Source organism: Mytilus galloprovincialis, chromosome 8 (genome assembly GCF_965363235.1).
Source record: "Mytilus galloprovincialis chromosome 8, xbMytGall1.hap1.1, whole genome shotgun sequence".
In the NCBI taxonomy this organism is placed as follows: domain Eukaryota; kingdom Metazoa; phylum Mollusca; class Bivalvia; order Mytilida; family Mytilidae; genus Mytilus; species Mytilus galloprovincialis.
This window is the reverse complement of record NC_134845.1, coordinates 16,592,299-16,610,532: the sequence shown is the minus strand read 5'-3', so window position 1 is coordinate 16,610,532 and position 18,234 is coordinate 16,592,299. Positions and strand designations below refer to the sequence as shown.

Genomic DNA, 18,234 nt, shown 5'->3' with positions numbered 1-18,234 from the left:
TTATTTTATTATGTTTAGTCATGACTCTTTTGTTGGTCATAGGACCCCTAGGAAGGGTTGTGATATAGATTCATCAATTCTAATATGTTTGACGTGAAATTTGAACAAGTTTTGATAAAAATATATATACTCAGCAAGACAAATATTGGAACATTTTCAAACTTTCAGTTTCACAATGTCATGTTGTGTTTGCTACAAAGTTGCAAAATCTGGTTTAGTTTAAGCATTAACAGAGCACGTGGTACACTGCTGCTTCAAAAAAAAGGATGTATACTGGTTGACTTTTACCCGTCCGTCCGGTCGCATTGTTTTCGCATTGGTATGAATATTGATTCACTTATAGGGTCTTTGCATCGGAAATAAACACATCCATTCTAAAACCAGTCGTTGGTATGATACGGGTAATATATTCTCATATCCCCCTCCCCCAAATGGGATGGATTTTGCTTAATTTTCCCATTTTGAAGACTTAATCTTTCAATCAGTTTCATTAAGGTTGGAGCTGGCATGTCAGTAACTGATCATGATAGTAGTCCTTGGTTTATATATGTCATTGTCATTTTTCTTATATTCTTTTGTTACCTATTCTGACATCGGACTCATTCTTCTTTTAAACTGGGTTTTACTGTGCGAACTATTGTGTGTTTCTTGATTATGCATTGACTTGGGATATAGTGAGAGGGTTGAGATCTCAGAAAACATGTTTAACCCAGCTGCATATGTTTTGGAGTTTAGTATGACGTCCATTTTCACTTAAATAGTACACATTTTTATTTAGAGGCAAGCTAAAGTCCACCTTTAGGTGCAGGATTTTCTCGTTACAATTTATACCCATTTGTGGCCTTCTTTTGTGATCTGTTCTTTGGTCGTGTTGTCTCTTTGACATTTTCCCCATTTGCATTCTCAATTTTATGGTATACTTCTGATTCGTTTTCACATCAATTGCTCATCACCTTCCTGTTAACGGAATACTTATATATTCTTTCACATATGGGCCATGTTCGTTTCAAATATGACACGAAATACATATGTAGACTTTCTTAAACTCAAAATCAACATTCATCTAATTTGAAATTAATTAAATTGGTATGATTGCAAAAAAGACAATTATCCGCAAAATTTCTAATAAGTGAATGGAATCAAAATATAAGCAATCGAATGTCATTCGATACTGAAAAAACATACCGTATAATTAATGAATGGCTATTATTTATTTGGAATTTATTGAACCATAAAACTAATTTTTGACTCTTCACATTGAATAATTCGCGAAGCGGATTATGTAAAATGTGAAGAGTCAAAAATTAGTTTTATGGTTCAATAAAATCAAAATAAATTATTGCCATTCATTATAAATAAATTTCTATCAAAAATAAGGCTCAAAGAACTTTTTATATTAATTATATTAAAACATTAACAACGTACACACAAGTTGGCGTATGAATATACAACGTCAGAGTGGGCGTGTCGCCATAAAAATTGACAACATTGAAAATAAAACTAATAATTTTAACCAATCAGAAGACAGTAAATACACCAAATTTATTTATTTGGCTATAAAAAATGAAAACAACATGTTATACACTGCATGCCCTTAAAGGGCTTGTCTGGAATTACCTTCATCATGATCAGTTAAAGCAAAATGTTTGAAACCCACTGATGTATAAAAGCCGACAAAGATAAAGACCTATACAATATACTTATACCTAGACGATCAATAAAGGCCTTCAAAATAGTTAATCATCATAGGGCAACTTTGCTTTAGGAAGTTGAAACCTTACTTTCCTAATTGTTTCAAAATATATAAACGGACAATTTTAGAAATATTTGTTACAAATCATGTTCGGTCTTTTTCTGAAATTAGTTCCATCAAAACTTTTGATTTTTCAACCCTGTATACCACCATTCCCCATGTGAAATTGAAAAATCGCCTAAAAGAAATAATCCACAATGCCTTTCAACATAAAAATGGTAGCATACGCTATAAATTTATTACTTTGGGATTTCATAAGACATATTTCGTAAATAGTGACAAACAAAAAGGTAAAATATGCTACACAGAAGAACAAGTGGTCAGTATGCTGGAGTTTCTTATCGACAACATATTTGTTGAGTTTGGAGGTAGACTTTTCCAACAAATTGTCGGCATTCCTATGGGAACAAACTGTGCGCCTCTTCTTGCCGACCTCTTCTTATTTGCATATGAATCGGAGTTCCTCCAGACACTTGTAAAAAACAAGAGAATCAAAGAAGCCAGATTATTTAATTTCACTTTCAGATATATTGATGATGTTCTTTCCATAAACAATCCGAATTTTTCTGAATGGGTTCCATTAATATATCCTAAAGAACTAGAGATTAAAGAAACAACAGACACGGCTTCCTCCGCCTCATTTTTAGACTTATATCTCGAATTTGACTTACACAGTCATCTCAGTACCAGAATCTATGACAAACGAGACGATTTTAATTTTGAAATCATAAATTTCCCCCACCTTAGTAGCAATATACCAACTGCACCTGCATATGGGATATATATTTCCCAACTTATTCGATATTCAAGAGCTTGCAGCTCCTACTCAGACTTTGTAATACGTCATCAGTGTCTGAGTAGAAAGTTGATGAAACAGGGGTATGTCAAAGAACGTCTCGTTCTTTTTCTAAAAAAGTTCATCGGAAGGTACCAAGACCTTGTTGATAAATATTCCGTATCAACTTCTCAAATAATACACGATGGTCTTGATGTATAGATTCTTCGTACTGATGTTGTTTATCATCTTAACAACGTGTTTTATAGTTCTTTCATTTGTCTTTGTTCTATTATTAATATTACTTTTACTGTTGAATGGTTTCATGTGATATCCGTTTCACGTGGCTCGGTACTTATACATCTCGTCAATGTGTTTGTATTGGCTTTCATTTTTTTGTGGTTTGTTTTGTATTTGCGACCTTTTGTATTTCTTTTGTTCTTATAACGTGACTCTGTACTTTAAAAGATCCCGTCAGTATGATATTGTTCTATTATATGTCATTATGATATATTTCTATTATGAATTACAATATACGTTGAACCACAAACGTCAAAATCATTCAATCGCGTAGTGGAATTAACTATTTTTGGATTCTTATAAATTCTATACATAATTTTTGGACTAGTTTAAATCTCGGTCTATTTCTTAAATTTATTCTTACATACTTTTGATTTTTTAACCCTGTATGCTAACATTCCCATGAAAATTTTAAAATTGTTTGTACGCACATTGAACGACAAATTTATGTGACGTATAAAATTTTCTGACGTCAGACACTCAAATCAATCCATGTGTTCGTAGATAGTAGATGTTTTTGTGTTCTGTTAAATTGTTCCTTTTAAAATTGTTAAACGATGATGACTGATGTACCCATATTTTGACTATTATATTTATTGTGTCTGTTTATTTAAAGCATTAATGTAAAAATATCGGAAATTGATGAGAGTGAGAGGGTTAGCGCTATAGAACCAGGTTTAATCCACCACTTTCTACATTTGAAAATGCCTGTACCAAGTCAGGAATATGACAGTTTTTGTCCATTCGTTTTTGATGCGTTTTGTTATTTGATTTTGCCATGTGATTATGGACTTTCCCAATTGATCTTCCTCTAAGTTCAGTATTTTTGTGATTTTACTTTTTACTATTAAAGCCCAAACATTAAAATAAGAAACATTTCAATCGAGAAAAATAATGGCCTAATTTAAAACAAATATGACGTTTAGACATGCTTTGATAAAAGGCACCAACCATCTCCTTAAAATAGGACTGTGGTGAAACAGAACAACATAAAAACAAACAACAAAATCAAATGAAAAGGGCTTTAAACTCATCATATCGATTCTAATCAGAAAATATCTAATTAATAAACTCATCTATTAAGCCAGACGCGCTTTTTGACTGCAAAAGACTCATGAGTGATGCTAGAATTGTCCCTATTTAAAACGAAACAAGTATCTACCAGGTAAAATGAAACGTGAAACAAACATTTAAGTAGTCTAAAAGCTGTAACAGTTCCTTTTTAGCTCACCTGGCCCAAAAGACCAAGTGAACTTTTCTCATCACTTTGCGTCCGTCGTCCGTCGTCGTCGTTAACTTTTACAAAAATCTTCTCCTTTGAAACTACTGGGCCAAATTTAACCAAACCTGGGCACAATCATCATTGGGGTATCTAGTTTGAAAATTTTGTCCGGTGACCTGCCAAACCAACTAAGATGGCCGCCATGGCTAAAAATGAAACATAGGGGTAAAATGTATATTTTGGCTTATAACTCTGAAACCAAAGAATTTAAAGTAATCTGACACGAGTAAAAATTGTTTACTAAGTCAAGATCTATCTGCCCTGTAATTTTCAGATGAATCGGACAATGGGTTGTTGGGTTGCTGCCCCTGAATTGGTAATTTTAAGGAAACTTTGTCCGTTTTCGGTTATTATCTTGAAAATTATTATAGATAGAGATAAACTGTAAACAGCAATAATGTTCAGCAAAGTAAGATTTACAAATAAGTCAACATGATCAAAATGGTCAGTTGACCCCTTAAGGAGTTATTGCCCTAAATAGTCATTTTTTTTCCAATTTTTCGTAAATTTTGTAATCTTTTACAAAAATTTTCTCCTCTGAAACTACTGGACCAATTTAACAAAATTTAGCCACAATCATTATAAGGGTATCTAGTGTTACATTGTGTGCAGTGATCCGGTCAGCCAACCAAGATGGCCGCCATTGGCTAAAAATAAAAGATAGGGGTAAAATGTAGATTTTGGCTTATACCTCTAAAACCAAAGCATTTAAAGCAAATCTTACAAGGGGTTAACTTGTTTATCTAGTAAATATATATCTGCCCTGAAATTTTTAGATGAATTGGACATCTGATTGTTAGGTTGCTGTCCCCCCCCCCCCCCCCAAACCCCAAATTGGTAATTTTTAAAGAAATTTGGCCGTTTTTTGTTATTATCTTGAATACTGGTATAGATAGAAATAAACTGTTTACAGCAATAATGTTCAGCAAATTAAGATCTACATTGTTTTTCAAGTCATTATCTATGTGCCCTGAAATTTGTTAATGAATTGGACAACTGGTTGTTGGGTTGCTTCCATTTTTAAAGAAATATTGCCGTTTATTTGTTATTATCTTGAATACTATTATAGATAGAGATAAACTGTAAACAGCAATAATGTTCAGCAAAGTAAGATCTACAAATAAGTTAACATTACCAAAATGGTCAGTAGACCCGACCCCTTAAGGAGTTATTGCCCTTTATAGTCAATTTTTAACAATTTTCATTAAGTTGGTCAATTTTGGTAAGTTTTTACAAAATGTTTTCCTCTGTTGCTAAAGGGCCAAGTTCATTACAGATAGAGAAAATTGTAAGAAGCAAGAATGATCAGTACAGTTTGATCTACAAACACATCACCATCACGAAAACACAATTTTGTCATGAATCCATCTGTTTCCTTTGTTTAATATGCACATAGACCAAGGTGAGCGCCACAGGCTCTTAAGAGCCTCAAGTTTGTTTATGAATGTTCATGTATAAATTTGAAACAAGTTCACAGAAACGATTGTCTTTTTTACGAGCAGTGTAGTTTTCATTTAATTTTTAATTCTAGGATAATACCCGAATATTCTAAACGTTTGTTATTATCGTGTCTGTTGTGACGTTTTGGATTTAAATGAGCGTTATCAAAGGTATACACAATAGAATGTTTGACTTAATGGAATAAATGTTTCTTTTATGTTAAATTCAATTTAAAAAAACATTGTAATTGCAAAAGAAAACCTAAAAGTGACACTCTCGAATAATTTCCACTATATATTGAGTGGGAATATGTGTAGATACAATCCAGTAATTACCTAGAGAGAAATATAATTCAATTTTTGCGTAGAGTAAGAGTAGGGAGTGATACAATTTCATCAAAAATACCAATAATGTTTTATTTGTTCAGCCTTCATAATTGACCATGATCTACATTTAAGGCTTCATAAAACAAAGAAATGATCACGGGCAATATTTTGACACTGGCATTAACTGGTATTTCCGTGATATTCTTTTTTACATAATGACTCTTATATCAACGTTAATTGTTTTTTTTTTTATCTATCATTGCGTCAGACGGTTATTAGTTAAATTTTTTAAATCAACAATAGTTAGTGCATATATATGAGAAGATGTGAGTGCCAATGAGACAACTCTCCATCCAAATAACAATTTATAAAAGTAAACCATTATAGGTCAAGGTACGGCCTTCCACACGGAACATTGGCTCACACCGAACAACACGTTTTAAAGGGCCCTAAAATTACTAATGTAAAACCATTAAAACGTTAAAACCAATTCTAATCTATATTAAAAACACGATAAACGAGAAACACGTATACATTACATAAACAAACGACAACTACTGTACATCAGATGCCTAACTTCGGAAAGGTGCAAACATTTGTAGCGAGATTAAATGTTTTTATGGTACAAAACCTTCTCCCATTTTTGATACAATAGTATAACATCACAATATAGAAAAGCACACGATAAAATATCAATTGAAAGGCTTAACTCAATCAAAAACGTAAATTACGACACTATGGAAGAATAAATTTGATCTGCGATACCTGAATGCAATACATAGTTAATAAAATTATTAGGGATAAATATTCAAGGTCAAAAGTAAATAATCGAGTTCATACAAAGCTATGGTAAGATACCACTGTGAAATATTTAACAATTTTTAGAAAATCATCACTTTTGGAGAAAAAAAAACGGTTTCATATTCTACACAGGTAAATGAAAAATAGCTTTATTGTTACTCCAAATAATCAAAGCTGGTATAATGACAAAATCTATATTAACATAAAATAACAAAAAGCATCACAAATAGTATCAAGAGGTCAAATTAACAATAAAGAACTGTATATCCTCATAATGTTAGCTCATGCCAAGTACACAACTTTTTACATTTCCCCAAGGAGAAAAAAAAAAACTAGAAACTGATGAATCATCACTGTAAAATAGCCTCATCACCTCAATGGCTGATATCCATTAATTGTTAACTGGTCTCTTTTGTACTTTTATGTACAGGTTGTCCTCATCTTAAGTCTAAAGTGTAATCATAAAATGAATTTAGTTTTTAAAGACGCTGATGAAGTCTGGCATAATAGTACGCATAACTGAAGCAATGTATTGCGCTTTACACAGCTTGGCTTTTTTAAACTTTTATTTGCCATTTATAAGGAATTTTCCTTGGAGTTCGGTATTTTTGTTATTTAACTTTTAAAGTTGTACTTTTTTACTACTGTCCAATGTTGCATAGAGGGTTTGGCGCTAGCAGACATATCTATCCTCGCCACATTATGTAAGTGTCTGTCTGGACTCAGTATCCAGTAACTCAATGGTACTTTTCGTTAATTGTTCCTGTCCCGGTTTTTCAACTCTAAACAATTTTACCAATCAATATACGCGCATTTAACTTATAACAGTATCGTCATTTGGTTGACAATGCATTGTGCGCCTTGCTTCAAGTAATGATGTATAAAACAAATGGGATTGCACGATCATTGTGTACAATATCTCTGTAGATAAAAAGATCACGTATCGACAGAACTTTTTCAAAAAATATTTTTACTCATTCTAAACTCATATCAAAAAACTAATTGCTTTCATGTGAATTAATATATACATGTATTAAGTAATATTCAGGTCGTTAATTGTCTGTCTATAAAAAAGAAGATGTGGTTTGATTGCCAATGAGACAACTATCCACAAAAGACCAAAATGACACAGACATTAACAACTATAGCATGTATAGGTCACCGTACGGCCTTCAACAATGAGCAAAGCCCATACCGCATAGTTAGCTATAAAAGGCCCCGATAAGACAATGTAAAACAATTCAAACGAGAAAACAAACTGCCTTATTTATGTACAAATAAATGAACGAAAAACAAATATGCAACACACAAACAAACGACAACCACTGAATTACAGGCTCCTGACTCGGGACAGGCACATACATAAATAATGTTGCGGGTTAAACATGTTAACGGGATCCCAACTCTCCCCCTAACCTGGGACAGTGGTATAACAGTACAACATAAGAAAGAACTATAAAAATGAGTTGAAAAAGGCTTAACTCATCAGATGGACAAAAATACAAGTGGACGTGGCCCGGTACTTATACCCCCGACACCAAAAGACACAGTGAACAGATCTGAAAGTACTCGCAGTTATCAGACAGCTAGTTCAAAGCCACTAACAACTAATAAAAAATCATGCAACTAAGACTAAACTATCAATCCGTACACATCCAACATCCCATGGATTTAGTGTAAAGACGTCATAAACAGCCAGAGAAAAACAATATATATTTTATACATTAACTAGAATTATAACAAAAATGTTTTGCAAATTGAGAGTAATTCATATTTACACATATACTAGTAAATAGACTTGTCTTTTTTTTTACCTACTTCGATATTTTGTCTCCGGCGCTTCATACTCTTCGTCTTAGAAAATCTGCCGTACATTTGGAATGACATGACGTCTAATTTGCCATAGATTAGGAATCTGCCATAAATTTGGAACGCACCATAGATTTAAGTCCTACATATATATTAGTATACATGTAACCGATTGTCCAAAATATATTAATACTCCGTCATTAACATACTTAACATTAAATACGCGCTCAATATTTTCATTTTATTATGGTTTGATTTATGGAGGTACAAAACATGTTGGTGGGTGACAATTAGCCCAGTGATCTTGTTGCTGTTTTACCCAAGCGGCATCATAGCATCTTCTTGGAGGACAGCAAACTCCAGACATTGGCCGATAACATGTATAACCTACAGCATAATAAAAAAAAATCATCATATACAGATATAAGAATTTATTTTGGATCTAGATTTGAATGAAATATAAATGTTGTAACTGAAGAATGCTATATGGTCTGTACATTTTATGACGATGTTAATTTTAATATATTATTATTTTTTTCCCTGTAGTTCCGTTTTTTTGGCGTAGTCCAATCATCATAAGATTCATAAATCATTTATTGAGTATTCATAATTTAACTTGTCAGAGTTATTTAGCCGGTTTCCCATTAAACAAAATGTAGGCATCGGTGCCTGAGTGGTTAGAGTAGGTCTTCTACAGCCATCACTAGCCAGCTGTTAAACAAAGATTATAAGTTGTAATCAGCATGTGACAAGTGCGTCTGATTCTTATTCTAATTTGCCGTTTCAGTATGTAATGCATCCTGGGTAAAATTTTCAAAAGTGTACACCAAAATGTCCTGATTGGTTAAAATGTCATAAACAATGGAAATTTAACCAATGACGTGACGTTATTTTCATTTTTGGATACGAACAATGAAATTACCCGTAATGCTTTAGATTATGAAACGGCCAATTGTCTAGTATTGTGAGTTTTCTTTTGTATGTTTTGGTTTGCTCAAGGCTTCATTCATCCAATACAAGCTGATCGCCATGGTATAGCCAATATAACTGAATATGTTGTTATTTCTAACAGCAACAATAAATATTTCAATTAAACACATGGTTATCATTAGCTATATGTGGGACTTTTATACTGTATGAAATAAAATATAAACACATTAAGTCGGCTTTTTAACATTTGATGCAAAAACTGGTGACATCAACTAAATAAAAAATGTACTGATGCCTGATTCTTCATCATTTACGCTTTGCATTATTTAAGAACTGCTTTACGAAACACACTTTCTTTTTGTACCTTTGATGTTTCGGTATTTTGTGTTTTTTAATATGTTTTATTTTTATCATCGATGAATTTGAAAACATAGGAAATCATTTTATGATAAAATTACATGCTAATAAAGATAAACGACTGATATACCACCGATAAATCACATAGAAAGAAAAAATCATTTGTTTTTCAAAATCTATTAGTTCTGTAGAAATCCACACAGAGGAACAAAACAACGCCTTATTATCGGACAGCCTTTAATTTTTACTTTACGTGTCCTGTGTCAATAACGATAGAATTGAGGTTCTTCTGCTGTACACGTAAGACAACATCGCATGCATGCAAAATTTATATTTAATGCTAAATTAGTATTTTATAATATACATGTACTAACCAGATTCGCATCCACAAGAAGAGTCACATTCTTCCCCTTTCTTTCCAAGTTCACTCGAACATATTCCACTTGGAGTTGAACCTCCTAGAACCGAACCTAATAAATAAATAAGTAGATATACTAGGAAGATGTGGGATGAGTTCCAATGACGCAACTCTCCATCCAAGTCACAATTTATAAAAATAAACCATTATAGGTCAAGGTAGGTCTTCAACAAGGAGTCTAGGTTCACACCGAACAGCAAGCTATAAAGTGCCCCAACCATTACTGGTGTAAAACCATTCAAACGGGACAAACGGTCTAATCTATATAAAAAACGAGAAACACTGATGAACCACATAAACATACGACAACCACTGAACATCAGATTCATGACTTAGGACAGGTGCAAACACTCATATCATTATTTAAGTTAGTTCATTTCAACTTAAATACAGATTCTACGAAATTCCCCGGTTATAGAAAAATGTAAAATAAACAATACCGAGCTCCGAGGAAATTTCTAAACGGAAACTCCCGAAGCAAATGGCAAAATCAAAAGCTCAAACACATCAAACACGTCAAACGAATGGATAACAACTATCATATTACTGACTTGCTACCGGCATTTTTTTGTATGTAGAAAATGGTGAAAGAACCCTGGTTTTATGGAGACAGTCAACAAATCCCAACCTGTGAAGAGTCGAAGTGAGACTGACAAGATCGTACAAAATACCATTAACGACAAGACAACCAACGGTCTTTATCAACTACCCAGAAAATTGAAGAATCTATTACTCTTTAACGTTGCATTCAAAAAAGGTAATTATAGAAATGATTCGAACTAGTTAAAGTGTGTAAGTGATTTCAGAGAAACATCAACAATGTTTGTTTAATGTATTTATCTCCGCCAATAGACAGTTGGGAGATTCTTTTTTTGTTACTGTGGATGTTTGTATGTTGTTAAAATTGTATTTACAATATTATAATAAAAACCACTAATATGTAAAAATGATATGCCAGTAATAATTTCAAAACATATTGAAAAAGGGGCATGCGTAAGCTTGTGAATAAAATAAAAGATAAATTTTACTGAATATTTGTTGCGTGTTCCTACCTACTGAAAGTCATCGTAGATCTCATGCTATGTTATAGAGTAACTGATAACTAAGCTAGAGATTCTAAAATAAAACGATTTTCTAAATTTCGTTTGGCTTAATATTAATGATAATTTGCGTTTACATACTTTCAGTATATACAATTACGCTGCTGCATTAATCATACACAATGTGAGGGACAAATTTGCCATTCAAAAATTAGTTAATCTGACTTTTAAGTGGTAACAGATATCGTAAAACTTCTTACTACAACAGTAACATACCGAAGTGATTTTCCTGGTCAGTAAGTGTATTATTATAAGCATCCCTACAACATGGTGCAGTTGAAGTACAATCACGTGATTTGGTACATATAGTACTGTTACTTGATCTTAAATGATAATTGGAACACCACACAATTCCTAATATACTCTGCAAAGAAAGGTAATTAGCGCAGTTAGTTATAACGACGTAAACAAAGTATTTTTCATTGCACAAACTAAGGTAGCCGATCCTTGTCATATCTAATAACATTGTTCCTTTGACTTGAGGAAATTAATGTCATGTATTGATTTAGGGGATTGTTTCTCTATACATTACAAAACACAAAGCATCAATCCCATAAAACTTAAGATAAAGAATACAACACATACAGTTAAGTCTGTTTCATATATTGACTCACATATAGAAATTGACAATGAGTCTCAACACTTTACGACAAAAGAGATAATTTCAGGTCTCCAATTGTCAACTTTCCATTTCTATGTAGCAACATCCCCTCCGTGCCTGTATATGGAGTATATTTCTCCTTTTTCATAAGATATATCCTTAGGTGGTTTTTTTTCTGTCATGATTTCCTTGATAGAGGGTTGCTGGTCAAAAGAAGGCTATCTAACCAAAAGTTATAACGATGAGGTTGAAATAACTCCTTCGTAAATTTTACGGATGCAATCACGAGTTGGTTGACCGTTATAGAATATTCGTTTCACAGATGATAACGGATATGTTCATAATGTCGCACTACAATCTCGTCTGCTTTTCACGAATGTGATCTACAGAATTAGACTTGTTACCAGGTTTGTATAAACACGATCAACACGATATATCACAAGATCTGTAAATGATACGATTAAATCAGTTTTTACAGATTTCTGGTAGTTTACAAAGAAATATGTTACTGTGTTAACATAATGTTCATATGGCAGATTTTATTAACGAATATAAATAATGAAGTCCGACAGAATTAATGTATGATAACATTTTGAAAGGTTTTTTTTTATAGATGTATGAAACTTTCTAATTTTCGATGTCTAGTTTCGAATAGAAGTAGTTTTATCACACCTAGTCATGTTATATTTTGTTAGTTGTTACCCAATTATGAGTTGAGATATTATAAACATTTTTGAAGGATTAAAATTTTGTCTTCAAAAGATCCATCAGAAATGGTAATTTATTCCTTGGGTAGTCAATCCTTATTATTTTCATAAATGATGTAATATTTGTATAGATTTAAAATCAATAATATATTGTGCATAGCTAACATAGCATTGCGTGTAGTCTATTATTTACTGGGTATTAATAGTACGGAGCCCGAAGTATTTACATCGTAGTTATGAACTTATTGACGTTATCAGTGGTTGTTGCTTACGAACTGACATGAATAATAAATTGCTTTTCTTACAATCTACGTTGATAAGTTTAAATTATTAATAAACTAAGAGTCTAGCTATCTTATCCCAGGCATAGATTACCTTAGCCGTATTTGGCACAACTTTTTGGAATTTTGGATCCTCAATCCTCTTCAACTTTGTACTTGTTTGGCTTTATAACTATTTTAATCTGAGCGTCACTGATGTCTTATGTAGACGAAACGCGCGTCTGGCGTACTAAAATATATTCCTGGTACTTTGATAACTATTTGTATCATAAGGTTTTCAAATTACATCATTTTCATTTTTCACAGCCAAAAGGTTAATACGGAGCATCCAATTAAATTATATTTTTATTAGATTAAGAATTTTAATGTGATCAACAAAACACATTAAATGTGCATGTTCATATATAACTTCCTTATAGTCCCTAGTGTTGACAGTGGGTTACTTGCCATTATTTTTTTTACCCCTTCCTAATTTATTTCTCCATGTTTAATGCCTCAAATTGCAAGTAGGGGGTGAAATTACACTGTAAAAAAATTTGGTCCCAGAATTTTAATGGAAAGCAGTGATTTGGGCCAGCTGAAAAAGGTTTAAAATTAGCACTTCGGAAGCTGTCAAAAGATTTCAAGACGCCCTAAACATAAAATTGTTCATATTTTGAGTTAGAGCCGATGCAGTTTTCTATAATTTTGATATAATTTGTCCCAAAAGTAGTACAACACACTGTAGAAGTTTCTTTGAGAAAGCGCAGTTGGGATTATTTTTACTTTCATTTATGTTCTAAAAGAAATGCACTATGAAATAATTGTGGTCTCGGACCATAAGTCTATTTACGAAAGGTCTTTAGTGGTATGTTGAAGATGCTTTCTGAAATAAAAGTTAAATATACTTACCAGTATAATAAAATACTTCATATTCTTTATAACCTTATATTCAAATGACGTTCATTTTCCATTTCTGGTCATTATATACTAAACAATAGTGGGCGTTTTGATAACCGCATTTGTCAGGAAACACGTACGATCCAAACTAATAACTCTTTTAATCACCATAAGTTCAGAACTGGGTTGCACAAACGTCATTTAACTTATTAATAAGTATTAGTTAAATATATCTTAAACCTCAATTAAAACTAAATGACCGTTATTTCTGTTGCACAAAGGTTTATTAGAGTTGAATAACGTTTAAATGTGACACTGTTGTTTGGTAATAGATCCAAAGCCACCCAGAAAATATAGAAAAAGGCTACTTACATAAGATGACCTCACAGATAAGGAGCTCCGAGCAAGGTACAGATACGGGAGAAATTCGATCATAAGGATCACCAACATAGTGCGGAAGAACATCGAACATACTACCCAGAGAAGTCATTCTCTCAGTGTAGAGATGCAGGTAACCGAAAAACAAAATAACTTCACAGTGTGATATTTCTCAAAGTTTTAACATATTTTACTACGTAAAGAAGTATCCTACACATTTTAATGATAAGTGTAACAGAAATGTAATGTTCTTGATTGATAAACACATGATAGGCAAAGGAAATCGTCAAAAAGTCGAATCGTTTCCCTCCAATATCTTTGTTTGTTTTGTTTTTTTCCACACAAATGAATGTATAAAAAATAAATGGTATGGTAAATGAGGTTCCTTGAGAGATTTTAAAGACAAATACCGTCAATCTACTTGTATAGTGCAATCAAACTGTCGTCGACAGGGACGTTCCTAAGCCCCAAACTTAACCCCACTTCCCGTCCCCTCCATCATTACTCCTGGCACATCAAACACCGTTTCCTCAGACCTCTTCCTTTTTCATTTTGCTTTCTAATTCTTCATGCACCGATCCCGCCCCTTTATCCCCCTTTTCGACATCTACACCTACTACCTCTGCCTCCTCTCCTTATTATTATCAGCATGGGGGGCTCAAAACTCAGTTCTTTTTTATTGGGATTGCCACTGAACAATTGGATTGGCTGTTTGTAACAGTTGAGGATTTATTTTTATCCTTTGTATATTTTTTTTATAAAATTACATTATATTACAGCATGTCTAGTATTGTCTAGCATTCAGTTATAATAAACATTAGTATTAAAAGCGTATAAGAGTCACAGCTTGAATTTCAAATTTCTAAAGAAATCGAAATTCAGCACCTTGTGATTAGGATTTTAAATTGAAAAATATATTTTGTATAACCGCAATACGGTGATGCATGAAAAAGACGAACAGAAGGTAGATCTCCACATTCTAAAAAAATCTGTCAGATTTTCTATTCATTTAAAGATTCATGAGATATCAGAAATAAAATTGAGAATTGAAATGGGGAATGTGTCACAGAGACAACAATCAGAACAAAGAGAAGACAACAGCCGAAGGTCACCAATGGGTCTTTTCTTTCTAACGTTTTACATTTTACTTATATTTTTAACCGTGGATCCCTTGTTGGTTGGCAGGAGAATCATTTGTAGAATATGAGCCTTTCTATACACAAACAGATGTGAGTTGCACTTTGGCTGTTTGATCAATATCTAATATTTCGCTCTACAATTTCATGTGATTTAGATTCAATAAATTCAAATATGTATTATGTGAAATTTGATATTTTGAAGTTTAATATACACCCAAGACACTTATAAAAGAGGAAATCCTGGATAATCATATATCTGTTCTATGTTCCTTTGGAATATCAACCAAAGATGAAAAACTGAATTTTCCATCCCTGAATATTCCCCAGCTTCCTTAACCAATAAAAAATGGCCGCCACGAAATAGCCTAAATGCGGGTGCATCAAAGTGGCGTTAAACCACCAAAAATCAATCAATCAATCCATCCCTGAATTGGTTACTTAAACTTGAATGTCCCTACGCACAATGGTTTACTGCTTGATCTTCCAAGTGCTCAACGTAACCTCTTTCTACATTATTAACATCAATGATATAAGCAATCAAAGCTGGGCGTCAAAGTTTTTGTGAAAATGACAATTAAAGAGGTGGCGTGAATCAAACAAGAATGCTAAAAGAATCCGAAGATTGTTTACAGTATATACAGTCTAAATCCCTTTCGTCTTGCAATAGTATTAAAACATTTGACTTTTTTACACTTTACACAAGTATTTCCAAACTAAAAGACAACTTGAGAGAGTAATTATTGCTTTGTTTCTTTAAAAAAAAACGACCGAGGTAGATACAAGTATTAGGGAGAGACAAATCCTACTTTGTAAATAATCTCTCTGCTTCAGACAAAACAAAATCTCTGAAACTGACATTATCAGGATGCTAGATTTCTTGATTGACAACAGCACGTTTGGAGGACGTGTTTTTTTCAACAAACTATCGGCATATCCAATGGGAACCAAAGGTGCCCTCTTCTTGCCAACTTTTTTCTCTATTCTTACGAGGCTGACTTCATACAGTATCATCTTAGGAGAAAGAAAAGAGGTGAGCAGTATCCTTTAATTTTACTTTTCACTATACAGATGATGTTCTCTCACTCAATAATTCAAAATTTGGTAACTATGTTGAACGAATCTATCCCTTCAAATAAGAGATAAAGGATACAACGAATACAGTTAATTCTGCCTCAGAGCTGGACTTACATTATGAAATAGACAATGAGGGTGATTTGAGATGATTTCAGCTTTCAATTTATATGTCTCAAATATGGCAGGAAAAACAAATTTAGGCTTTCTTAAACTTGAAATCAACATTCATGTGATATATTAGTTGTAGTATGCTTGCCAATGAGACATGTACTCGCCAGATTTCAAATGAAGTGGATGTAGTCAAATATAGGCAACTGTATGGCCTTCGATAAAAAAAAATATCGTATTGTCGGCTATAAAAATAAAAACACACGACATTTCCACGCGTTCGAAGCGATTTCTGGATTTATTATCAACCCAAATATTTGAAAAATGAATAAGAACCGGAACAGTTAAGAAGCTATAAAACAAAAGACCTAAAATATATAGCCAAATCCCTCTCAGGTCAACTTTGCTTGAGGGAGTTGAAACCTGAATTTAAACTCATCAGACCGATTCTAATCAGACAATATTAAACAAATTAACTCATCACATAGATACCAAGATTAAAATAGTGTAGGCCATACGCGCTTTTTGACACATTAATGACGGTAGAATGGTTCTACTGTAAAACATGTTCCAACCATTCGAGCTGCCTAGAAAAAAAATTAACACTCTAGGTCAAAATGTTGTGATGCACATCATTGACAGTAGTGGAGGGTTCTATGAAATAAGAAACAAAGGATCTACCAGGCAAAATGACACGGTAGTCAAACATTTAAGTGGCCCAAAAGCTGCACCAAATCTTTTTTGTACATTAATTTTCATGTATAAACTTTTCATTAATTCACAGATGTTTATAAAGGGCAGTCTAGTTTAAAAAACAATTTCTATCTAAGTTTGTTCAAATTTTATTATTATTATTTTATTTAATTTTATTTTGTGCACTGCTGTCCATAGAAATAGTTATGGTAAAAACGAAGGTAGAACAAAATACTCAAGAGTTCTTCTAATGTATTATTGTTATTATTGCTGTTTTCATTGGTCTATAATAATATCTGTTACGTTATAAACTGTTCAATGTCACAAGTTTGTTTCTTATACTATCATAATAGTTAATTGTTAATGCCACCTGTGGGACCATGATCAGAATAAAATATTTGATTTGATTTGATTTATACCCAAATATTGTAAACGTGTTTTATCACTCTTTAACACGTATATCCCAACTCGTCTGTTATTGTAGTGTCTGTAGTAACGTTTTGGATTTCAATTTGCTTAACTAAAGGTATACACAATAGAATTTTTGATTCTAATAAAATTACTGAAGGTTGTTGTAAGTTTAATTTACATCAAAAGTTCATTGTTATAGCAAAAATGATAAACAAAAAGTGACACCCTTGAATAATGTTCCAGTATAATTTGAGTAGGACTAGGGGAGATATAGTCCAGTTTAAAAAAAGGCTATGGAGAACTACAATTTTGGCGTAGAGTAAGAGTAGGAAGTGATACAATTTCAGAGAAAAATCTTTTGCACTTTTAAGTGCAGTTTTCCTTAACTAATGTGCATATTGTTTAAAAGAACTTTCATATTTCCTGAATCACGTTTTCTCCTGGATTTAATTGTCAAGGATGCAGGTTAAGTCTTACATCATAGTACGCATAACTGAAGCAATGTTTCACAATTTTTGTTTTTGGTTGAATTTATTATTTGCCGTTTAGTAAGGAATTTTCCGTTTTGAATTTCCCTAGGAGTTCGGTATTTGGGTTATTTTACTTTTAATGTTGTACTTTTTTGCTAATGTCCAATGTTAAAGGAGGGTTTTGCGCTACCATACATCTCAA

General features: G+C 32.6%; 1 protein-coding gene across 1 annotated transcript; it reads right to left on the bottom strand.

The window, feature by feature from the left end:
- Window positions 1-8,713: 8,713 nt before the first annotated feature.
- On the bottom strand, window positions 8,714-13,893 carry LOC143085192 (uncharacterized). The gene is made up of 4 exons (XM_076261423.1): window positions 13,772-13,893; window positions 11,508-11,655; window positions 10,148-10,243; window positions 8,714-8,873 (listed from the first exon to the last, which is right to left on the bottom strand). Exons 1-4 carry the CDS (start codon window positions 13,790-13,792, stop codon window positions 8,743-8,745), a joined length of 396 nt encoding a protein of 131 aa, XP_076117538.1. The 5' UTR covers window positions 13,793-13,893; the 3' UTR covers window positions 8,714-8,742.
- Window positions 13,894-18,234: the final 4,341 nt, after the last annotated feature.